At 41.5% G+C, this 23,787-nt stretch overlaps 1 protein-coding gene across 1 annotated transcript in view; it reads left to right on the plus strand.

Annotated features, from left to right (window-relative positions):
- The window catches only part of LOC126187576 (alpha-tocopherol transfer protein-like), a 104,779-nt gene that overhangs the window by 45,270 nt on the left and 35,722 nt on the right, over positions 1-23,787 (plus strand). Inside the window, exon 3 of the mRNA XM_049928743.1 lies at positions 35-194. Within this exon, the coding sequence (XP_049784700.1) occupies positions 35-194 (160 nt within the window). The remainder of the gene's footprint in view (positions 1-34; positions 195-23,787) is intronic.

The following is a 23,787-nucleotide window of genomic DNA, read 5'->3' on the forward strand; positions in this document are numbered from 1 at the left end:
TGCAGACTAACATGTTACATGTGTGTTTGTCCAGATGAGGTTCGGCTGGAGCGGCTGTACATCAACTGCAAGTGCAGCCTGGAGCGCACCAAGGTGGCGCTCGACGCGTACTTCTCGCTGAGGAGTCGCCTGCCGGAGTTGCTGCAGGAGAGGGACCTGCTGCGGCCCGACGTGCAGGCCATGGCCCAACACGTGTGAGTCTCTCACACAAAAACGAGATGTCTAGTCGGACGGTGTTCCTTACAGCATTGTTATAACTGTAACCATTCCTTCCCGAACACTAGGGCTGTTGATAAAATAACGATATATACACTACTGGCCATTAAAATAGCTACACCACGAAGAAATGCAGACTGTAACCTCCCCCTCACTTATCGACCTTAATGACAGTAAAAAATTAAACCGCGTGTACCTAATGGGAATTTGGGAAAAGCAATCGTCACCGAAGTTAATTTGTCGGTAAAGAGGGAGGAAAGGGTTACGTCTAAATGAAAGGAAAATTGCTAATGAAACTGGTGGAAATTAATTTTGAAATAGGGATAAAGGTAATAAGGAAAGTAAATGTGCGGCCGTTACGTTAACAATCAACTAGTGATAATTAGATATTTGAGATTTGGGGGAAATTACGGTCGCCAGTCCTAAGGACAATTACTATAGTAACTGAAAAAGAAAGATTATTACACATATAATTAGCACTAGAAGCGTGGCAACTGGAGGTTGACAATTGTAGTGTGAAAACTGAAAGTTTGTCAGAAGTAATAAATTTCGCTACACTCTGACTCAATTTAGCCAAAGAATTAATAAAACCGGAAAATCGAAAGTTAATTTAGTGACTGAAGTTAATAGTGAGCTTTCTTTCTGAAGCACATCGAAATTCAGTAAAATACGGTTAGTCTTGGGCTACCTCAACAATCATTTCAAAAGCTACTTGAATCTACGCAATTTAGAAATAAGAGATTTAACTTTGAACTTGAATTAAATGATTATGAACAATTAACAATAGTAAAATTTAGTATGTACCAAGCTGAGCTGCAGTCACATGTAAGCTAAAATACGGTAACAAAACTTGCACTCTTAATTTGTGCTTGTGTAATCTGAATATTGTAGCCAGCTATGAATACTTTAACTGAACTTTGAAATTAAAGCAGTGAAATAAAATTAGCTATGTTACTTTAAAGCTGGCGTTTGAATTTTCAACGACACTCAGGTTCATTTCGGAAAAGGAAGGGACCCTGCTTGGTAATGCAACTGGGACAATGAGCAACAAAGGTTCATGCTACGTTGCTGTAATTTTGTGATGTGAACAGTTTTAAAAGCTGAGGTCTGCCATACAGTTCTAAAACTTTACGTGCGTCCAGTCTTCCTTGTTGGTTGATTGAAGGTTTGAAGCCGTCGATCGAGGAGGTGGCGACAGTCACTCATTGTCGGCCGTCGCTGTTGCAGAAGCTGGATGTTGGCGCGCCTTCTTCTCGACACGGTCACCAGACGAAACGGGCTCTTGATGTGCGCCAGCTACTGCTTCCCGTCCGCGACACCATGTCAGAAACTATCATCGCAAGTCGAGCGCAATTACATGCTGCCAAACCCCGAAAGCGCGGCAACTCGCGGGAGCTTCACACCACACACCTGCTCCACTCGCTACTCCAGCCAGACTCTCTCTCTCTGCCCGCGCTCCACGCGCCAGAGTTAACACTACCAAAGATCCAAAACACTTTCGTTCTTCATACGACGTATCGATGTAATCGTTCGATAGCAGTTTTCCCTAGGCAAGACCCAGCGTAAAAATACAAATAGTATTTACAAAACAAACCAATTATACATCGACATAAATGCATAAATACATGTATACAAATAGTAAAACAATTACAATATACGAAGACACAGAAATGTTATATATTCAGGTAACAAAAATAAGGAAAACAAATTTGTAGTACAATAGATGGAAATAGGAGGATATGCATTTCCAGCGTTACACGTGCCCCACATTGTCTGAGGATGTTCGTGTAACCTAAACAGACTCAGAAAATGTCCCAAAAAAGAAACAGCGGTAATGCATATGCTCAAAACATCAACAAAATTTAGCATTAGCCTAATTAACCATAAACCAATTTTTAGACGATAATAATTGAGTGGAGACACTCCTAATCTTATTCCACTCTGTCATCTTTATCAAATTAAAACAGGTTGACAACATATTAAAATTCATAGAAAATATAGAAAATGGTTTAGCTATTCCAAAATCGTCAAAATCCATAACACTATCAAGAAATGGAATACTATTTACAAAATTAATCAGAGTACATGGTCATAAAAACAGGTAGATAAAAATACGCAAATTAATTATTAATTACATAGAATACTCATTTTATATAACCTTTTCATTATTAATACTCTCGCCATGAGAGTCCACTTAATGCTAAACTAGAAAATAATATTCAGCAGATCGAAAAAACCATAAATATTCACAGTAGAATTCTTTCAGCTGTCCAGGAAGAAAAACAATTCCGCCTTCCGTACCCGAAAGTACAAAGAATGCCGACAGCGACACAAGAGCCGACAGCGGCACAAGAGCCGACAGCGGCTTCGCCTCGCCTGTACTGTTGCGCCCGCCTGTGCGGCACGCTTGATCTCTCTCGCCCTTGTAACGGCATTTCCAGAACGTCCGTTTCACTGAATTCTTTCGGTAAAACTCACTCCCGAGTAATCTCAAGGAGTCCATAAACACTATCACAGTGGATAACTCAACACTGTCCATCATCACACGCATGTACTAGCCTGAAACTTAAAACAGCGTCTAAGTACATCGGCAATGACTAGTAAATCACATATTTATGAAATCTTATGGCTACTCACAAAATCATATTTACATTCCTTAATCTACTGTGACTCAGCTGAAAACTTAAACTAGCAGTTTGGATTTTTCAGATGATTACTAATCATGATTAAATTGATTAAAATTAAATTGATTAATTAAAATTAATTACTTATTAATTACAACTTGTTTAATGTCCTCTTGGTCAGGCAAAAGCATGTAAATCTAGCAAATCGTCAAATCTTACACTCTATATTTACATACTGTACAAATTACCCTTTCTGTGGTATTAATCAATCCTTGGTTGGTACAATTTCAGGTCTACAATGTTCCGTATACCTAATAGCTTTCCAGAGCTTGGATACTCTAAGTAATAAGCATTTGTGTGAGGTATACCAATGACTTTATATGGTCCATTATAAACAAACTTAAATTTAGAGATTTCATTGTCTATCTCGCTCGATTTCTCGTGAGCTTTTACAAGTACTAAGTCTCCGATTGCAAACTTAGCAAAACGCGCTTTAGCGTCATGACGACGTATGCCAGCATCGGCTTTTAGCTTTATTACTTCTCGCAAACGATCTTTTTTCACACCAGTACTAATTTCAATCCGTGGAGGGAATTTGATTATCTCTTCCAATTCACTTTCTACACTTTTGTCAATGCCGAAATTCCTCACGTTATGACAGTTCAAATTCATACCTACATCAGTACCATCTGGCCAGTTAACAATGTGTATAGGCTGGTATTGCCTATGCGCACCGTCTCCTGCCTCGTCAAAGCCAACTACTATTGTTTTATCTTGTGACGTACATGTCAAAGTTTTGCTTTCGCAATTAATCACTGCACGGTACTTTAATAGCCAATCTAACCCAATAATTACTTTCGTAGTTAAGTCTGGCACGACGACAAACTCTTGTTCAAATCGTGCCCCACATATCTCGAAGTTGACAAAAATCTGTTTTGTGACCGGTTTACTGGCCTTCCCAGTAGCACCGATAATTTTCACTCCTGTTACTGGCGTAACTACGATGCCAGGTCTGTCTTTCAGTAACTCAAATATTTTCCTAGATACAGCATTCAATTCTGCACCGGTGTCAATCAACACGTTTAGTTGTAGGTCGTGCATATTAACAGACACTACTATCTGTCTACACTTGTCCTCGACTGTTTCTTTATTTTCCCACAGTAAATCCTCGTCTATATCCAGGTCATTCCAGAAAACACCATCCGGCTTTGATCCTAAATACTGCTTATCTGGTGGCTTTTTCAGTTTCTGTTCACATACAGTTTTCATTTCAACACGTTTGTCCTGAGGCTTAGTCTGTAGCTTCGCCTCGAATACCGAAACCTTTTCCTTTAACTCGTCAACTAGTGAGTGTTGCTTTGCTATCAATTCACTAATTGTCACCTTCGTTGATTCCTCTTTAGTCAGATTGATCTCATCTGCCAATCTACCTGGAGAAATGTGCCCAGTAGTATCTACAATTACTTCCTCTGGATCTGCGCAACCCACACTGCTACCGTCTGACCGTATAACGTCAGCTCTAACCTCATACACGCTGTAATCTACGTGCTTTTCTACCAATCGTGTCCGGCTATCACTAAAATTTTCGTAATTTTTCTCCTTAATACTCTCGCAATGTTTAAACTGGAGGTTTGCGTCGGATGGGTCGGCTACTTCTACCACTACAACTTTCGGTAAGGTCTGCCGGTTAGGGCCAGAACTTTCCGTTACTACTTCAACATCTAACTCCTGCGGGACGAAACACGACGAATCTTGCTCGTGCTCCCTATTAACATCAACTGTTTCTGGTAAAGTCTGCCGGTTAGGGCCAGAACTTTCTATCACTTCACAAACACTATCTTCCTGCGGGACGAGACGCGGCAAATTCCGCCCGCGCTCCCCATAAACGCTTCTCCCATACAGACCCCTATAATCTCTTAGTTCGTCGTATAAGCGACCGAACTGCCTTAACCAGACCTCATCCCTCTCTGCATCCCCTCGCTCGATGACGGACGTTTTATCCGACATCTGATATTCTCTGAACACTTGTGAATCATTATTAAACTCAATCTCCAGTTCCGCTGTGGGTATTACAGCTGCCACTTTATAATCGATTTCCGGAACACTACTTAAATTGTTCTCACTGACAGTGAATGTATTTTCTACTGCCGTGTATACAGCTGATCTGCTACTTGTGGGCGCACTCCTTTCTCCTGACACTGGCACACTCTCCCGCCGTTGATTATTCCACACGGAATTTTCATAACGACGACACCTGGGTTTTCTCCTGTTATTGGGCCGCCAAAATTTCTCCACGCCCGGTCGGCCCCTCACCGGCGCGGCTAATGGTTTCCCTGTCTCGTCCCAGCAGATACGGTCCCCGGATGCTGCTGAGGCGGCTGATCACACCCTCTGGCGTTATTACTATTCTGTGAAGCCCGTATCACGTTAGTACGATACTGGTTTCCGTCATTCCTGTTATTATTTGCATTGTACCGATTGTTATTACGGTCCGAACCATTATTGTTATTGCTGCCATGGTTGCGGTATGCATTATTCCCGTGGTTATCGTTGTTGTGGTTGCTGTGGTACCCGTTGTTGTTACCACGGCCTCTACCACTGTCGCGATTATTGCGCCAATTGTCCTCGTCCTCCACTCTTTCCAGGAAATCATTTATTGTCGTGTGATTGCTTCCTACGTAGCGTTTTGTGTCATCTGGAAGCTTCCTGTAGAGTTCCCAGACTATTTCGGATTCCGTGCGGCAATCACGCAAATATTCTAACTTGCGGATCCAGCCCTCACAAAACTCCTTCATCGAGCCGTGCGAACTCGCATCGAAAGGCCTCGATACGACAAATTCGCGCCAGACACTTCGCTGTTTTTGCTCTGACCAGTATTCAGCCAGAAACAAATTTTTAAACTCGTCAAAAGTCAGGTTCGTAATGTTGAGGTTTAAGCCCCAACGTTTGGCATCACCAGCCAGCACATCAATAACCGCATTAATTTTTCTCTCATTAGTCCATGATCTGGGTAAAACTCTTTCACAATTCTTAATGAAATCCGTCGCGTGTATACCGCCTTTTTTCAAGGGGTCGAACCGCTCCTCTTTCGTCAATTCCGAACTATGTGCACAGATTGGCACATTGCTCTGTTTTTCGTCAAGTTTTTTTTCTAATTCCGACACTCTCGTAATTACTTGGCAAGTGGTTGTCGCAAGCGTTTCTACTTCCCTTTTTTTTTTCTTCGCAGGTATTAGCCTGCTTCGTCACTTTGGTATCTACTTCGGATACTAAAGCCTTTAAAGTTTTCACCTTCTTTTGACCCTCTTTTTTCACTAATTGAACTTGTTCCGTCACCTTATTCTCGATGATCGGAGCAACTGCTTCTCCTACACTTTTCTCGATTCTGCTAATTTCGGAATAAAAACGAGTATTTATGCTCGCAATTTCAGCCTGAACGCCTATCATTTCCTGTTTAAGATTACCGATTTCGGTATTAATTACAACAATATCTTCTTTGATTTTATCAACTTTTGTGTTAACAACTCCAACATTGTTGTTAACAACGTAAATAGCTTTTTTCTGATTGTCTAGCATCCGTTCAATTTTTTCAGACTGAGCTTCTTGCTTGGCAGCCTGAGCTTCTTGCTTGGCAGACCGAGCCTCTTGCTTGACAGCCTGAGCTTCTTGCTTGGCAGCCTGAGCTTCTTGCTTGGCAGCCTGATCTTCTTGCTTGGCAGACAGAGCTTTAATTTCTGCCGATTGACTCTTGATTTCGTTAATCAAAACATTCAATAAATCAGTTAAATTCCCGGAAACTACCGGTTTTACTTCCGTAGCGGCTTCCTCTTTAATTGTCCCCCCCGTATTCGTCATCAAGGGATTCACATTTGATTTTCACTTCCGATTCCGAAACATTTTCTAAAGTGCGGAATTCCATTTCTGCTCTTTGTTGCGTTTCGGCGGTCGCGTCTTTCATGCTAGCTGCCTGCCCCTGAACAATGGGTACCGCGGTGCGCGTTTCCCACTGTTCGACCGATTGTTCCTTATCCAAGCCTACCAAATTTTGGTAATTGCTGCCTTCACTCATTTTAATAATTTTCAATATAAATGCCAAATCTCAAATATAATTAGGATTCCTCACACTAATATTCTGGCTGACGTATCGAACATTTCGTAACCAGTAATTTGTTACGAGATTTGCACAATGCAAAATTCGTGTCCAGAACAACCTCAAATCCGAAGATGGTCCTGTCACCAGGTCGCCACGTGTAACCTCCCCCTCACTTATCGACCTTAATGACAGTGAAAAATTAAACCGCGTGTACCTAGTGGAAATTTGGGAAAAGCAATCGTCACCGAAGTTAATTTGTCGGTAAAGAGGGAGGAAAGGGTTACATCTAAATGAAAGGAAAAATGCTAATGAAACTGGTGGAAATTAATTTTGAAATAGGGGTAAAGCTAGTAAGGAAAGTAAATGTGCGGCCGTTACGTTAACAATCAACTAGCGGTAATTAGATATTTGAGATTTGGGGGAAATTACGGTCGCCAGTCCTAAGGACAATTACTATAGTAACTGAAAAAGAAAGATTATTACACATATAATTAGCACTAGAAGCGTGGCAACTGGAGGTTGACAATTGTAGTGTGAAAACTTAAAGTTTGTCAGAAGTAATAAATTTCGCTACACTCTAACTCAATTTAGCCAAAGAATTAATAAAACCGGAAAATCGAAAGTTAATTTAGTGACTGAAGTTAATAGTGAGCTTTCTTTCTGAAGCACATCGAAATTCAGTAAAATACGGTTAGTCTTGGGCTACCTCAACAATCATTTCAAAAGCTACTTGAATCTACGCAATTTAGAAATAAGAGATTTAACTTTGAACTTGAATTAAATGATTATGAACAATTAACAATAGTAAAATTTAGTATGTACCAAGCTGAGCTGCAGTCACATGTAAGCTAAAATACGGTAACAAAACTCGCACTCTTAATTTGTGCTTGTGTAATCTGAATATTGTAGCCAGCTATGAATACTTTAACTGAACTTTGAAATTAAAGCAGTGAAATAAAATTAGCTATGTTACTTTAAAGCTGGCGTTTGAATTTTCAACGACACTCAGGTTCATTTCGGAAAAGGAAGGGACCCTGCTTGGTAATGCAACTGGGACAATGAGCAACAAAGGTTCATGCTACGTTGCTGTAATTTTGTGATTTGAACAGTTTTAAAAGCTGAGGTCTGCCATACAGTTCTAAAACTTTACGTGCATCCAGTCTTCCTTGTTGGTTGATTGAAGGTTTGAAGCCGTCGATCGAGGAGGTGGCGACAGTCACTCATTGTCGGCCGTCGCTGTTGCAGAAGCTGGATGTTGGCGCGCCTTCTTCTCGACACGGTCACCAGACGAAACGGGCTCTTGATGTGCGCCAGCTACTGCTTCCCGTCCGCGACACCATGTCAGAAACTATCATCGCAAGTCGAGCGCAATTACATGCTGCCAAACCCCGAAAGCGCGGCAACTCGCGGGAGCTTCACACCACACACCTGCTCCACTCGCTACTCCAGCCAGACTCTCTCTCTCTGCCCGCGCTCCACGCGCCAGAGTTAACACTACCAAAGATCCAAAACACTTTCGTTCTTCACACGACCTATCGATGTAATCGTTCGATAGCAGTTTTCCCTAGGCAAGACCCAGCGTAAAAATACAAATAGTATTTACGAAACAAACCAATTATACATCGACATAAATGCATAAATATATATATACAAATAGTAAAACAATTACAATATACGAAGACACAGAAATGTTATATATTCAGGTAACAAAAATAAGGAAAACAAATTTGTAGTACAATAGATGGAAATAGGAGGATATGCATTTCCGGCGTTACAAGACGATAAACGGGTATTCATTGGACAAATATATTATACTAGATCTGACATCTGATTACATTTTCAGGCAATTTCGGTGCAAAGATCCTGAAAAATCAGTACCCAGAACAACCACCTCTGGCCGTAATAACGGCGATACGCCTCGGCATTGAGTCAAACAGAGCTTGAATGGCGTGTATAGGCACAGCTGCCCGTGCAGCTTCAACACGATACCACAGTTCATCAAGAGTAGTGACTAGCGTATTGTGACGAGCCAGTTGCTCGGCCACCATTGACCAGACGTTTCAATTGGTGAGAGATATGGAGAATGTGCTGGCCAGGGCAGCAGACGAACATTTTCTGTATGCAGAAAGGCCCGTACAGGACCTGCAACTTGCGGTCGTGCTGTATCCTTTTTTAAATGGAGGGTTTCGCATGGATCGAATGAAGGGTAGAGCCACGGGTCGTAACACAACTGAAATGTAACGTCCACTGTTCAAAGTGCCGTCAATGCGATGAAGAGGTGACCGAGACGCACACCAATGGCATCCCATACCATCACACCGGGTGATACCCCAGTATGGCGATGACGAATACACGCTTCCAACGTGCGTTCCCTGCGATGTCGCCAAATACGGGTGCGACCATCATGATGCTGTACAAATCTGGATTCATCCAAAAAAATGACGTTTTGCCATTCGTGCACCCAGGTTCTTCGTCGAGTACACCATAGCAGGCGCTCCTGTCTGTGATGCAGCGTCAAGGGTAATCACAGTCATGGTCTCCAAGCTGACAGTCCATGCTGCTGCAAACGTCGTCGAGCTGTTCGTGCAGATAAGTGTTGTCTCGCAAACGTCCCCATCTGTTGACTCAGGGATCGAGACATGGCTGCACGATCCGCTACAGCCATGCGGATAATATGCCTGTCATCTCGACTGCTAGTGATACGAGGCCGTTGGGATCCAGCAGAGCGTTCCGTATTGCCCTCCTGAACGCACCGATTCCATATTCCGCTAACAGTCACTGGATCTCGACCAACGCGAGCAGAAATGTCGCGATACGATAAACCGCAATAGCGACAGGCTACAATCCAACCTTTATCAAAGTCGGAATCGTGATTGTACGCATTTCTCCTCCTTACACGAGGCATCACAACAACGTTTCATCAGCAACGCCGGTCACCTGCTGTTTGTGCATGAGAAATCAGTTGGAATCTTTTCTCATGTCAGCACGTTGTAGGTTTCGCCACCGGCGCCAACCTTGTGTGAATGCTCTGAAAAGCTAATCATTTGCATATCACAGCATCTTCTTCCTGTCTGTTAAGTTTCGCCTCTGTAGCACGTCATCTTCGTGGTGTAGCAATTTTTATTGGCCAGTAGTGTAGTTATTTTTATTTGAATATTGATGTGTAACGCCGATTATTTTTCGTCGATGTTTCGATATACAGATATCAAATGGCAATATCGAGTGGCGATAATTTTAATTTATGTTCATTTTTTTCGCTATTTTCGGCAAGTATTTGAAGTTGTTCTTTTGAAATTGTTGTAGAACTTAATTTTACTTTCACTATGTGAAGGATTCGTACTACTTTTTAAGCTTTCGTCATGTCCAGTCTTTCTCTTTGACTGTGTGAAGCAAGTGTAGGTGGCACAAATATAGTAGTCCGATTGCGCTGGGAGGGGGGGGGGGGGGGGCTGGTAATGGAATAACAAGGTTTCCGAAGTGAAGAAATTGGGTTAAAAAAACAATTTTTAACGCAACTAGTGTGTTATTTCTTTACATCGCTATTGTTCAAAAACAGAATGATGCACAGAACTCTGAATGGCAAGATTGGTCTTTGCTGTGGACGGAGATGTGTGAGGGGAAATTCTGACGCAATCGGCCCTCGGCGCTACCAACAGAAACTGTGACGTTTAGCTTCACGACTCATTTTTGACACTACAACTACTAGGTTGTTAGCGTTGGCAGAAATTAAAAAACCGGACGATCGAAATTAAGTGTTCCGGACAAACGCGATACTTGACCAAACCGAACGACGGACCCATCAGGCACCTTTTATTGTGCCACTTACATGCAGTCACCACCGTTAGCAAAGTGGTTGTCGCCAAGCAAGAAGGTGCATCGTTTTCCTTTCAGATCTTGCTCTAAAGAGGGACAGGCAGGCTGCTACCTTGTTGATGTACAGAACATCTTATAACAAAAACAATACTTAAAAATACAGCTCTAAAACTGTAGTATATTTACAATTTGCAATCGTTGTTTTTGTAGCCCGGTACGCTGACATTTTTCCGTCAACACATCGATACGCCGAGAGCCGATGATGGATGATATTTTTTAAAATATCGATATATCGGATTTTAGATATTTTTAAATATGTCAACAGTCCTACCGCACATCAACTGTAGACGAAGTATTGTAAGACGTACGTTGTCTTTTTGTCTCCATACGGGATGACAATTATTGAAGTGTATGAAAAAAAAAACGTAAATTAGTTAGAAACTACGGCGTGCACACACTTTACTGAACATGTAAACGTCACTTCAGGTATTCCAGTTTAGGTTATGTCTTCCTCGATATGCCTGCATCAATACGACGATGTGGCGCAGACGAATAGCGAAATTCTGCATGACCCGACGAAGTGTCGGAACATCCACGCTGTCGATGACCTCCTGAATGGCTATTTTCAGCTCAGCAATGAAATTGCGGTTATTGCTGTACACCTTGTATTTAACATAGCTCCACAAAAAGGAGTCATATGTGAGCAGATCCGAAGCATGTGGCGGCCAATCGAGGCCCATGCCAGGGGCCTCTGGATACCCCAGAGCCAGAATGCGGACTCCAAAGTTTTGTCAAGGACATCGCTCTCCTCCTTCGATGGGGTTGAGCTCCATCTTGCATGAACAACACCTTGTCGTAATCAGGGTCACTTTGGGTAATGGGGATGAAATCATCTTCCCAAACGTTTATGTACCATTCGGTAGTCACAGCGCCATCAAGAAATATCGCACCGATTGATCCATGACAGTGCGTTTCACACCATACAATCACCCGTTGAGGGTGAAGCGGCTTCCCGATCATGAAATGCGGTTTCTCAGTCCACCAAAAGCGTCGGTTTGGCTTACTGACGAACCCACAAAAATGAAAGTGGACTTCGTCGCTAAAAAAACCATAATGCTCATACTAATTCCCATCATGCGCAGCGGGCAACCGTACAGTTTGAACGCCCTAACGCTAACGATTCAGAAATTAAGATGACTGTGTCTCATATAAATCAGTAATTGTCACCCTGTACCTGCTTTACTGGTTGTACGATCCATTAATTTTATTTATATCACATCACGTATTTGCCTGTTTTCAAATCTGTGGGGTAACAGCGATGCCCACATGAAATTTCCGTACAATCTGAATTTTGTTTTTAATTTTTACGTGTACTTTCTGGTCAGCAAATTCCAACTCCGTGTCTGTTCACTGTAGAGCATAAGAATGTAAGTTTATCTGAGTGTTAGAAGGGATTTCTCCTTTACGTTGCTGAAGTATGGCAGGGTGCTTCCGTTAGCTTTCGTGGTACAATAGTGGGATGGACACGAAAAAAAAAGAGAAACGCAAAACGACATACTTCTGCGTGGCCTACATGACTCGTAGGTCGTCCATGTAGTGTTGGAAAGTTACGGAGATAATGAAGAATAACTTCGTTGTTGGTCATAGTCAAAGGAAAGCGGGCAGCGACTGGGAGTAAATTCAGTGCAGAAGTTTTCAGATAAACTTCGGGCGCTGCACAAATCAGGTTCTTGTCTGATGAAGTGGATAAGTGATGGAAGACCGCAGAGGTTGCTGCCGTATGGACCTGTTCCAGCTTCAAAGAAAATTGGTAACAGACATGTAATCGTAAATGTGATTAGCGGTGATTTCTAGACCACGGAGTAATTGATAGCTTCATGAGTATTTCATTTTTCGCGTAGAATAAATAAATAATTAGATAATTGGGACTCATTCTTTCAGTTAGTGTGAATGTCCGGTTTTTCTTGCAGAAAGACTTGGTTCCCAAACGATCCGTCCTGTTACTAACCACCAAAGCTTTAATTAGTGCAGCTCAAACTTGCCTCCCTCCGTTTGTCTCTTACGTGCTCTGTAGGTTTCTTTCCTAAAGTATCAGTGTTCAGCTTTGGTTTACATGAATTCCTTTAACAGAGCATGCCTCGTTTTTGTGTGATTAACATCCTCTCCAGTGTAGAAGCTGTCTTCTCATTACACGGAGAACGCCCCACACTGAAATTTCTACCACTCACAAGGGAACCTCCCCATCGCACCCCCCTCAGATTTAATTATAAGTTGGCACAGTGGATAGGCCTTGAAAACTGAACACAGATCAATCGAGGAAACAGGAAGAAGTTGTGTGGAAGTATGAAAAAATAAGCAAAATATACAAACTGAGAAGTCCATGTCCAACATATGCAACATCAAGGAGAGGGTGAGCTCCGGAGCGCCGTGGTCCCGTGGTTAGTGTGAGGAGATGCGGAACGGGGGCTCATTGGTTCAAGTCTTCCCTCGGGTGAAAAGTTTAAATTTTTATTTACAGTTTATGTCACCAACTCTTATGTTTTCATCACTTTTTTGGGGGGTGATTATCACATCCACAAGAAAACCTAAATCAGGCAAGGTAGAAGACTCTTTTAACCCATTCGCCAGGTGTACAAGTTACGTGGGTCGGCAACATATTCCTGTCATGTGACGCACATGCTGTCACCTGTGTCGTATAGAATATATCAGACGTGTTTTCCTGTGGAGGAATCGGTTGACCTATGACCTTGCGATCAAATGTTTTCGGTTCCCATTGAAGAGGCACGTCCTTTCGTCTACCAATCGCACGGTTTTGCGGTGCGGTCGCAAAACACAGACACTAAATTTATTCCAGTGAACAGAGACGTCAATAAACGAGCGGACAGATCATAACTTTGCGAAAATAAGGAATGTAAACTTCTCATTGCTGGGAAGACTTGAACGAAGGACCTCTCGTTCTGCAGCTGCTCACGCTAGCCACGGGACCACGCCGCTCTTGAGCTCTCAGTGTCCTGGATGTTGCCTATCTTCGCATGGACTACTCAGTTTGTATATTTTGCTTATTTTTTCATAGTTTCACACAACTTCTTCCTGTTTTCTCGATTGATCTGTTTTCAGTTTTTCAAGGCCTATCCACTGTGCCCACTTATAACAAAATCTGAGGGGGGTGCGATGGGGAGGTTCCCCTGTCAGTATTCACTCAGTTGTGCATTCGTAAGGGGCAATTAGATGAGCCGGCCGCTGTGGCCCAACGGTTCTAGGCGCTTCAGTTCAGAACCGCGCTGCTGCTACAGTCGCAGGTTCGAATCCTGGCTCTGGTATGGAAGTGTATGATGTCCTGAGGTTAGTTAGGTTTAATTAGTTCTAAGTCTAGGAGACTGATGACCTCAGATGTTGAGTCCCATAATGCTCAGAGTCTTAACGCAGTTAGATGAAGTAATTTTGTATTCATTTATTGTCAAATACCACGTAAAATGGTCAAGTTAATATCAATAAATGTTGCAGTTTGCAATGCTTCTTTTAAACTGACAGTTCCTCTGTTCCACGTAGATGCAGTCGGTAACACAAATCAGAAAGTTGTCAGTTACAAGCAAAGATCTGGTAGTCGTCTCCATAAGGCTTTACAAAGTTAGCGTTACCCACGTACAGCATTAGATTAAGATTTCTGTCCTAAATTCATGGCTTAAATGGTTCATTTATCTGTGAATCGAATCCCGTATGGCCATTAGACTTCCCGTTGATGAGCGATTCAAAAGGATGGGATGTCTGATGAAGGAAGAATCTGATACACTCGTGTAGACCAGTAATACAGTTTTGTCAATTATAACCCAGACATTTTCCCCATTTGTACTACCGTTAATCTTAATAACTCAACAAGTACCTTTCAGCAGGAAATTGGGTAAGCTTTCTCACGGGCTTTCAAATGAATAAGAGTATGTTGATTTTTTTAAGAGAAATCTTTTATTTGTACAAAATCAAAGGACAACACGTACTTGGTCACTTACAGAAAATTGTCATCCAAGTGACGGCCATTCTCTCGAATACAATTTTCAACTCTTCGCCGGGACGTGTTCACAAATCGGGGCAACAGGCGTTGGTTAATGGCCAATCAAACACACCTCTGCTTTAATGTCAGCCTTCCATTCCATTTAGCATTTGGGTTCGATGGCACAGAAGCTTTTTCAAGTACCCTGACAAGAACAACTCACATGGACAAGACTGGGAACTTAGTCCACGACTCGTCGCCGAAACGAGAAATGAGGTGTGCAGGGAAATTGTTCCTCATAACTGGATGTATTTGTAGCGAGCGATGTTGCAGCATCCTGCTGAAAATAAACGCTTCCTCTGTTTATCCTTTAACTCCGGAATTCTGGTAGGAAGAACTGTCGGTGCTACAGCAGCAGCAGCTAAGGCAAACCACCCAGTCACCGTGCAGAGGTAAGTCTGATCCACTTAAATGAAAATCCGTCTCATCGCTCATAAACATTACTTATTGCATTTGGGCCATCTTCAAAGATCGCGTAAAAATGTATACCAATCTCATTATTGGAAGTCCCTCCTAACCTTGATCTGGTGGACGCCCAGTGTAATATTTTTCTCAGACACACGGCGCATCCATAGACAGTTTGTTTCTTGATGTGCCAATGATCTCGGACACCTCTCACAATGGCGACGTGTCCACCCGTGCCCGCCTTTTTTGTCCAGCTGTGCCCGCCTTTTTATCAGGAAATAGTTGCTTCTTCTTAAAAATATTTCCTATTCTGAAAGCTGTAACCTATCACAAGAGTATATTGCGACTTGGGTGGAGCTTTGTGATGAAATATTTGCCGTGATGCAACGACAGACCCTCAGCATTTAAAACGCAGGCATCGTACGCGGAAACGCATACTCTGTCTTCCGCTATTCCAGTGTTAGTGAAACGGCGGACAGTTCCGAAGTGAATGACGTATGCACCTCTTGCTTTCACCAATGGTTTTGACATACTGTGCAATACAAAAACATCGGTGTGTGGAATGTACGATATCGAAATTACCACAGCGTGAATTGTTCCGTCTGCCTCATGAGTTCGATGAGCAGCGAAGACGCTCTTGTTCCTGGTAAACTAAGCTGTGACTGTCTGCTGTTATTTGGATTTATTTCTGTTTCTCTTCTAGTTCTCCCTTCTAAGACACCTAAAATAACGAGCTGTACTTGAGAAATCATGGATCTAAGCTTATGTAAGCTGCCTCTGTCGTGTACGACGCACATTTCCTTGGCATATTACAATGATTTTCTTTTTACTCGGCCTTGTTCTACACGGTGTTTGTGTTGTAAATCACATCGAACGCATTCTTTTAGATATTTTTAGGTTGTGGTTTTTCCCAGTGAACTAGCATCATTGTGATCAAACAAAAGTAAGTCTTTCCCCTTGCTTGCGGCAATAACTGCCAGTATACTGAGTCGCTTTACAGAACGTTGGTTCTCTGCATCTCTTTCTGCGATTTACTTAAGATATCTGGCTTTGCAACAACCCTACACCAATAGCACCATCTACGAACACTTTCCTGCGTTCTTCTCGTATGAGCAGGAGATCTAAAGAGATTTTCAGACGGCCAGAATCCAGGGGCCACATACAGGGCAACATGGCGCACTTTGTTTGAAACTATGGAAGAAATCCTGACTTCTGATTTGTCTGCACTGGCAGAATACTTCCGTAAATGGGGGCTAAAGCTGTTAATACAGAAATGACTTCCTTCTACCTTAATAACAAGCAATCACTAGAGATCTGAATGTCTGTGCAGATGACACACATAATAGCCACGAGGAGCCAAAATATATGGGTGTCACGCTAGACAGAACTGTCTTTCGAACTGTAGATGAGTGCAAGAATTAATCTCTTTCAAATGTGGAATCACATCAGGATGATGCAAAGAGAGTGGTATACTCTGCGGTGGAGTACTGTCCTCAGGTGTTTGAACAGCGCTTATGTAAATAAAATTACTCTCTAACTTAATGATACTAGGCCTATAGTTTAAGGAGCAATTAAGTCTTCTCCCATCAACTGGCTACCTGTACTGAGTAATATACTCTCCTCAGATCTGCGGAGGAACGATGCTTTGATCTTTGTAAATTCCGAACTGTGGGTACATTTTAACCTTCCTGATTCCATCATCAATAAAATTCATTAAAGACTTTCTGATCTTGTACTTGCAAACAGAATTTAACATCACCAGCTCCTGGCGGAGAGAATGCCTCCAAAATGTCCCAACAAATGTCATTTCTTACCTTGTAGTACTAAGAGAGCTCCCGTGCTTGATCATCCCCGCAAAATATATTCAATTTTCTAGCGACGGAAAACGGTAAATAAAAGATGAGCAGATTCACTTTTTACATGGAGGATGCTGTCGTCACCAGCGTAGGCGGGGTAGCACCGAGGCAGAGTATCCAAAAAACCACGGATGATGGCAGTGCCACAGCACATACAGAGGTTTATGAGGTATTTCTGATAACAACCCCGAAGGCCATCAAATTATGTACAATTAGATGTCTGCTCGGGATTAAAAATAAAGTGATTCGATATTAAAATGTACTTAGATGCCATAGGACAAATAAATCTACGGACAGTCTTATGGAGTTTCCGACAACTTACTCGAGTCATTAATGAATATTGTTTGTAGTAATGGTACTATCACTGTTCCTAGCTGTACGTGCGAAACTAATTTCACATCTCACGATGTTTACCCTTTAATCCAACCACGAACCTTATCCGACCAGCGGAAAGATGCTGCTTTCGAAACACAAAACAAGCGAAGATGCTCCTGTTTATTAAAAGACTCTGAAAGTGGAGCACCACTTGCCTCATTCTGCCGTCTTGAGCGTCTTCAAAATTTTCCCAAGAAACTGGCATATGAACATACTTGTGCTCTTTTTAACGTGCAACTCAAACTCTCACAAGCCACCCTAATTGTAGCTCACTCACATCCACTACTACATCGCTGTAAGTCGCTCATAACCATCCACTCCCACTTGCCCATCTTCATTCACTCACTCACTCACTCAAGCCAACTCATTGTCGTTATTTCTCAGTATCTTTCTAAGTACTTTGCACCGCTCGATATATACACTATCTTAACAATGTATATTCTTAGACCTATTGTCAAAAACAATTACGTTTACTAATTTTATAATGAAAAGTTAATGATTTACAACAAAATTTTAGTACAGTGTTAAATGCAATGAATGATTATTCATTCTGAATTAATTTCTAAATACTTGGTGCAGAAAGTTGGTTATAAGCTACAATAGCAATTCCTATTGTAAAATCATTAATTAAATCTTGTTTTCACATTCAGTTTTATCCCTGACATTAACTGATGTATAGTACAAAATGCCAAGATGGAATTCAGGTTAAAATTCTGTATGATAATTTCTTAATATCAAAAGGCTGAAAATCAATAGTGTTTACATCAGAATGTTAGAGAATCGTTACTGAAAAAGTTAATTACAATTGATCTACTTGGTTTTTCGATATTGATATGATACATAAAGTGCACAAATCACGTTAAAACATCATATTAGTGATAAATGTTCCAAAACTTTGTCTCGTCGGTAAGTTGAAATTTACGAATTTTCCGAATCAATTATTGGTTTCAGTACAGCATAGATACTTCCTTGTGTAATTTCTGTAGGAATATAATAATGCAATGACGAGAATTTATATTATAAATCTTTCTGAAATTTACGACAATATGTTAATCTACAACATCAGGTTTTCTAATTGCAACTTTATGTTAATTACAGTGAAATGATCTGACATAATGTTACTGATCTTGATTCGGTATGTAAGTGAACCATACAGATTAATTTGCTGATACGAATTAAGAAAAAACGTACTTTATAAGTTTAGTTCATCACATATTTAGTATCGGGTTCCAGCTAATCTGCTAATGTTTTAATGGTATCGAAGCGTTCATCAACTACCCTATACGTAAACCTATTACACACTGCCTCCCTCTTTTTCTCTCACACTGCCTCTGTCTCCTTCCCGCTTCCTATACCACATCTAGTGTCTACTATGTTCCATTATTTATTACTTTTCCGCCTCTTTACCATCGGCACTGCTACTTCTTTCTCAGCATAAAAAAAGCACAAATACGTTCGTACGCCAAATACTATACGGAAACTTTTAAAGGTTGTAACGAAGGTGTAACAAGGCGGCTTGTACCCCACTTTAGAATCAGCCTTTTAATATACAGGAGCATGTTAACCTTATTTGTGCTCCGACAAGAACATTTTTTTCTGCTGGTAGCCTTCTTTTCCCTGCCATAACAGGCCACGTCACTCATAGGGAAAAAGCTTTGTGGGTCAGTAAAATTGTTATACTTTACTCGCATGAAATTGAAATAACGCAAAACTGTATAATTTCGCACCTCATAACGGATTTTACGTACACCACTATTTAGCAAGTGCTTTAGTATTAGAATAACATGGGGTCCCCGAACCCTTCTGATGATAACAGAGACACTTTAAAGCATATTTATCCGTACTAAATCACTTAATAACCTACGTTTCCGCCTCACACGGGATTTTACGAGTATATTTTACTTGTACAAGTAGGGTAAATTTTAATCTCTGCATCTAGGGAACGAATAAAGATATAAAAAAAAACATTTTCAAGTTTTTTAGAGATCGGGATATTAGCAATATACCGTAACAATTTCAGCCATTTGCTGAGCACAGCCATCTTGTAATACGCGGCGTGGTTTTGGTACTCAAAACCGTGATTTGCGAGTTCTCATGAAGAGTCCATTAACTACATGGTTACTCCATAAACCTTGTCAACGCGCACCGTAAACCACATCTAATACAAACAGAACCAACGAATTTGCTTCATTTAGCTAAGCTGGAGGAAGTGTGTCATATTAAAACTTTAACCGTATACTGTCGGACAGTTACAGTAATACGATCTTTCTGTTGGGTATACGAATGCATACTACCTCAATGGCTACCCACAGAACTTGACGCTATGTTTCTGTCACCAGTAGAATGAGAAGTAGGAACCCGTGAAGAATACCATGCATGGTGATCCGGAACGTAACAGGTACCGCATGTTCTCACAAGCTTACGGTATTCGAGGCGCTAGTATTTTGTTCACTAGCTAAACGCGAAACATCTAAGGCTGTCGGCAATGAAAGAGGAGGCACTGTACATAAAATTTGTGATCGTCACTGAGAAAACTAAGACACAGCGAGACAATTCGACTGTTGTACCATTTATCACAAGATTTCAGACGACTACTACATAGGAGTTTCTTCCTAAATTCTGTTCTGCGTAAGTGTTACAATCTCCTCCTATGTCCTTAGTTTCATGCTGCAGAGGAGTCAGACAATAATTGTATAAAACCTCCCAGTTTGATTCAAACTTCCAGAAGAACATGTATTAAATGAGTGCATCATTACACTACATTAACCCATTTATAAAACACATGTTATTCGTGCAATGAAATTTACTGTCATATATTTTTCGTCATGTTTACATCACGCATTGTTATTTCTTCGTATTTCGGCAACGCGTTGCTTTGTTTTATGCGTAAGCCCTGCGGAATAGAACGTTAGTTACGCTGAGCAGACTGATTGATGTGGGACGCTGTGGATAGTATAGAACTGGTACCATGCTGTCATGTGACCCTCCACAGGTGACGTAGGTCATGGCAGTGAAGTATCGTCCTGTACCAGTCAGTTGTAAGGAGTCAGCTCTGCAATATAGGTCAGCGCAGAGACGCGACAAGTAGACAAATTGAGGTACCGTGTTTGGAGATGCCCATGAACATAAAGTGAATAAAGTTGCCCGATTTCTTCTTGTATGAACGTCGACAGCCAAACCTGTGTAAAGGAATGCCTTACGACTTGGAACATTGTAACACCACGTGAGAACTACGGTCGTAAAAAATTCTAATAAACGTGTGTAAGGTTGCGGGGGTTCGTTTTGTTTTGCTTATTCTTGAATTGAGTACAACTGTCTGAGATGAAATGACAAGTTTATTGTCGCAATATTTCTCACCATATTACAGCTTCTCACACAGTTTTCAACTCGCCAACATAAAAACAGCGCAATGGATAACGCATATTGCCAATATCAAAAAGTGCAACAATGTTAAATATTAACTCTCTGAAAGAACATTAATTTTAAGCACAATATTATTAAAGTTTAGTTAGAAGTTTCTTTACATTAATCCTAAGCACAATAATATGAAAGTTTAATTGGACGTTTCTTTACAAAATTGCTCTTACACATACGTTATGATGTTGGTCAGTACTACGAAAATCGTCCGATTGCGGTTCAAAGTTCGGAACTATTTAGGATGACAATCAAGTCTAGGGTGGATGGTTAGTCATGTGACAAATTTGAGCGCAAAATTACCAAAGGCCGCTCGAGTTTACAGTGGACGTAAGCTCGTAAACCAACAAAGTTTACACCTCTGCACGCGGTATTTACCTTAATCTGCGACGTGCTGCTGTCTGCAAGGCCGCTCTCTCCCACTGAAATTCCTACAAAACTAATCTGGCCTTTGCTCAACTTTCCAGCAGATATTTCCACTATGTTTCTCGTTATGCGAGAAGACATGTACTCAGCCCTAGTCTTATTATGTGGTGATATACACGGGCATGGTTGGAGCAGTGTGCATATTATAGTACCCTTTCAGTTCTCGCAAGAACAATTAACTAATCTGGCTGGTTCGTTTCTCCGCAGTTGGAGCTAAACGTTGCAACAGCTAATTTTAGGTGGAGTGCAGCCGCTTTGAACGCAGTGTCCACACCAATTTCTTCTCTGCGTCGTACGGAGCGTTAAGCGCTCTGTTCTGCACTTGACGCCAGTTCAGAGAAGAGTCCCCCTAAATTTCTCTCTTGTCCAACTTGTGGCAGAACTGCCTCCCTCCACTTGGGTTCCTTTTTCACGTCACGAGTTTTTCGATCAATAGGAGCATTCCTCTTATTTTGTAGAAACACCCTCTACCAATCACAGCATCCCTTCTATCAAACGGCGTCGAAGCCAGTAGTTTTCTCCTTCCTAATCAGTTTACGCCAATCTGACATTTTGTGCCCGTTCCAGACGCCTAAAGTACATTGACCTTTCCGTGTGTCGCACTCGCTGGACGAAAATGCGTCACTTGCTTTTGTTCGTATCTCGTTAGAATTCTGAAACGCAGTTTTCTAAAGCTTCTTCTCTGCCCTTGAGCAGATGCCTCCTGCTACAGGCTGTCCTCCAGCTTGAATCACCTGGTCCAGGGTCGCTGTCCTCCTTCCTGCCACCCCTTTAAGTGGTTTCTGGCATAACTCCCACGGCGCAGCTTCGCTACGCCATTTTCGAAACTAAAAACGACTCGACTCGTATTCTCTGTTCTACCTTCCGCTCAGACACATGTATTGTATAGGAATGGTGTGTTAATTACTGTTGATTGACTGCCATCCCTTTTTGCCTTACATATTGATAGGCAAATGTTCTCATAACTGCTGATTTACGTTAGGTGTCATCTTCACCTTCTCATTGCGATTTGTAAAGGTCTCATGTAAGGTGCCAGTCTGACCATTTGTTCTGCCACCTTACACGGGGAACAAAGGCAAATGCTACGCTTTGTTTTACAAGCCGACAGGAAATGTAAGTGAATGCAGGTCAAAGAGAACGTGGAATAGACAGTCTGAGTCAGATACCTTGAAATAGACCATTTCACTTAGCGGCACAAAATGCTCCATATTGTCAAAGTGTCAAAAAAAAAAACTGGAAAACGGCGTACTGGAGACATTTAATGTGGTCCTATGAAACAAGATTTTGCTTATTTTCAAATGATAAAAATGAGCATCAGTCAGGGTTATTACTTCAGTATTCTTTAAGAACCATGTTGCCCTTTCTTCTACATCCTCATATTCAGTACGTTTCTGATACTCCAACAACAGCCGTATTCAGAGGCTGCGCACATACTTCACTGGACTGACGTATGCTCAGGCACTTTATCGCACCTCGACTGACCTGCGACCAACTGGAATCCGTGAGGAAATTTCTGGAACTATTTGGAACAGCGAGTGAAACATATCACACACCATCCCAATTTGATAGCTCTTTGGGATCAATGAGTGAGTGCCTTTACCTGGATATAGCATGCTACAAATGATTCTTGTCCATGTTCTAATGTAAAGTAAGGGTTTCGAAATGTAGTGTATTACATTGTATTTGTTTGTTAATACACATTTTTTCCCTCAATGGCAAACTGATAGCGATGGATTTAGAATAGTTAGCAGTAGTAGAAGGATAATAAAGCGAACCACAGTAAGCATCGCCGGCGGTAAATGTAACGATTTTGAATTATTGGGCCTGTCCGTAACGGGAGCACTTATGTGAAACAGACCCAGATGTCATTCATAAGTAGATTAACCACCACTGTTATAAGGTGTCAAACCGCCTGGGTGATTTTAGGATGTTTTACAATCTGACCATATTTTCGGATTGCCAAAATATTCTTGTCATTAAGAAGAGAACAAACTTCATAAAATTAATGTACTTGAGGTATCCAAATGATAATGTCATGACAGGAAAGTGAATAAGACTCGTGTACACCAAAAAGAGAACGAAAACCTATGGCAGACACGGGGCAACCTTTGGTGATCTGAGGGCCTGATTCACTAAGCTGCTTCACCTCGCAGGTCGTCACAGCATGTGACGCAACAGCAGTCCTCTTATTGCATGAGGTCAAAACATCAACGCCCTTGAAGTTAGTGTTCGTAGGGTAACGCACCGATTTGAATGTCACCGCTTTCCCCGACACGCTACGTCAATACATTATGCCTTGAAATACGCGGTTTTGAGAGTAGATTTATTTTATGTTCACCCCATGTTGAAATGTTTACATTTATTTACACGTCATGGACATAATTTCTTTTTCATTTTTTTAAAAAAATTCTTTATTCTTCAATGTACACGATACATGAACAACCCACCACGTTAAAAAATTAGTGGGTCCTAATTGATACGATACAATTATTATTACTGCAGCCTATTTCTAAGAATATT

Source organism: Schistocerca cancellata, chromosome 5 (assembly GCF_023864275.1).
Source record: "Schistocerca cancellata isolate TAMUIC-IGC-003103 chromosome 5, iqSchCanc2.1, whole genome shotgun sequence".
NCBI classification, from domain to species: domain Eukaryota; kingdom Metazoa; phylum Arthropoda; class Insecta; order Orthoptera; family Acrididae; genus Schistocerca; species Schistocerca cancellata.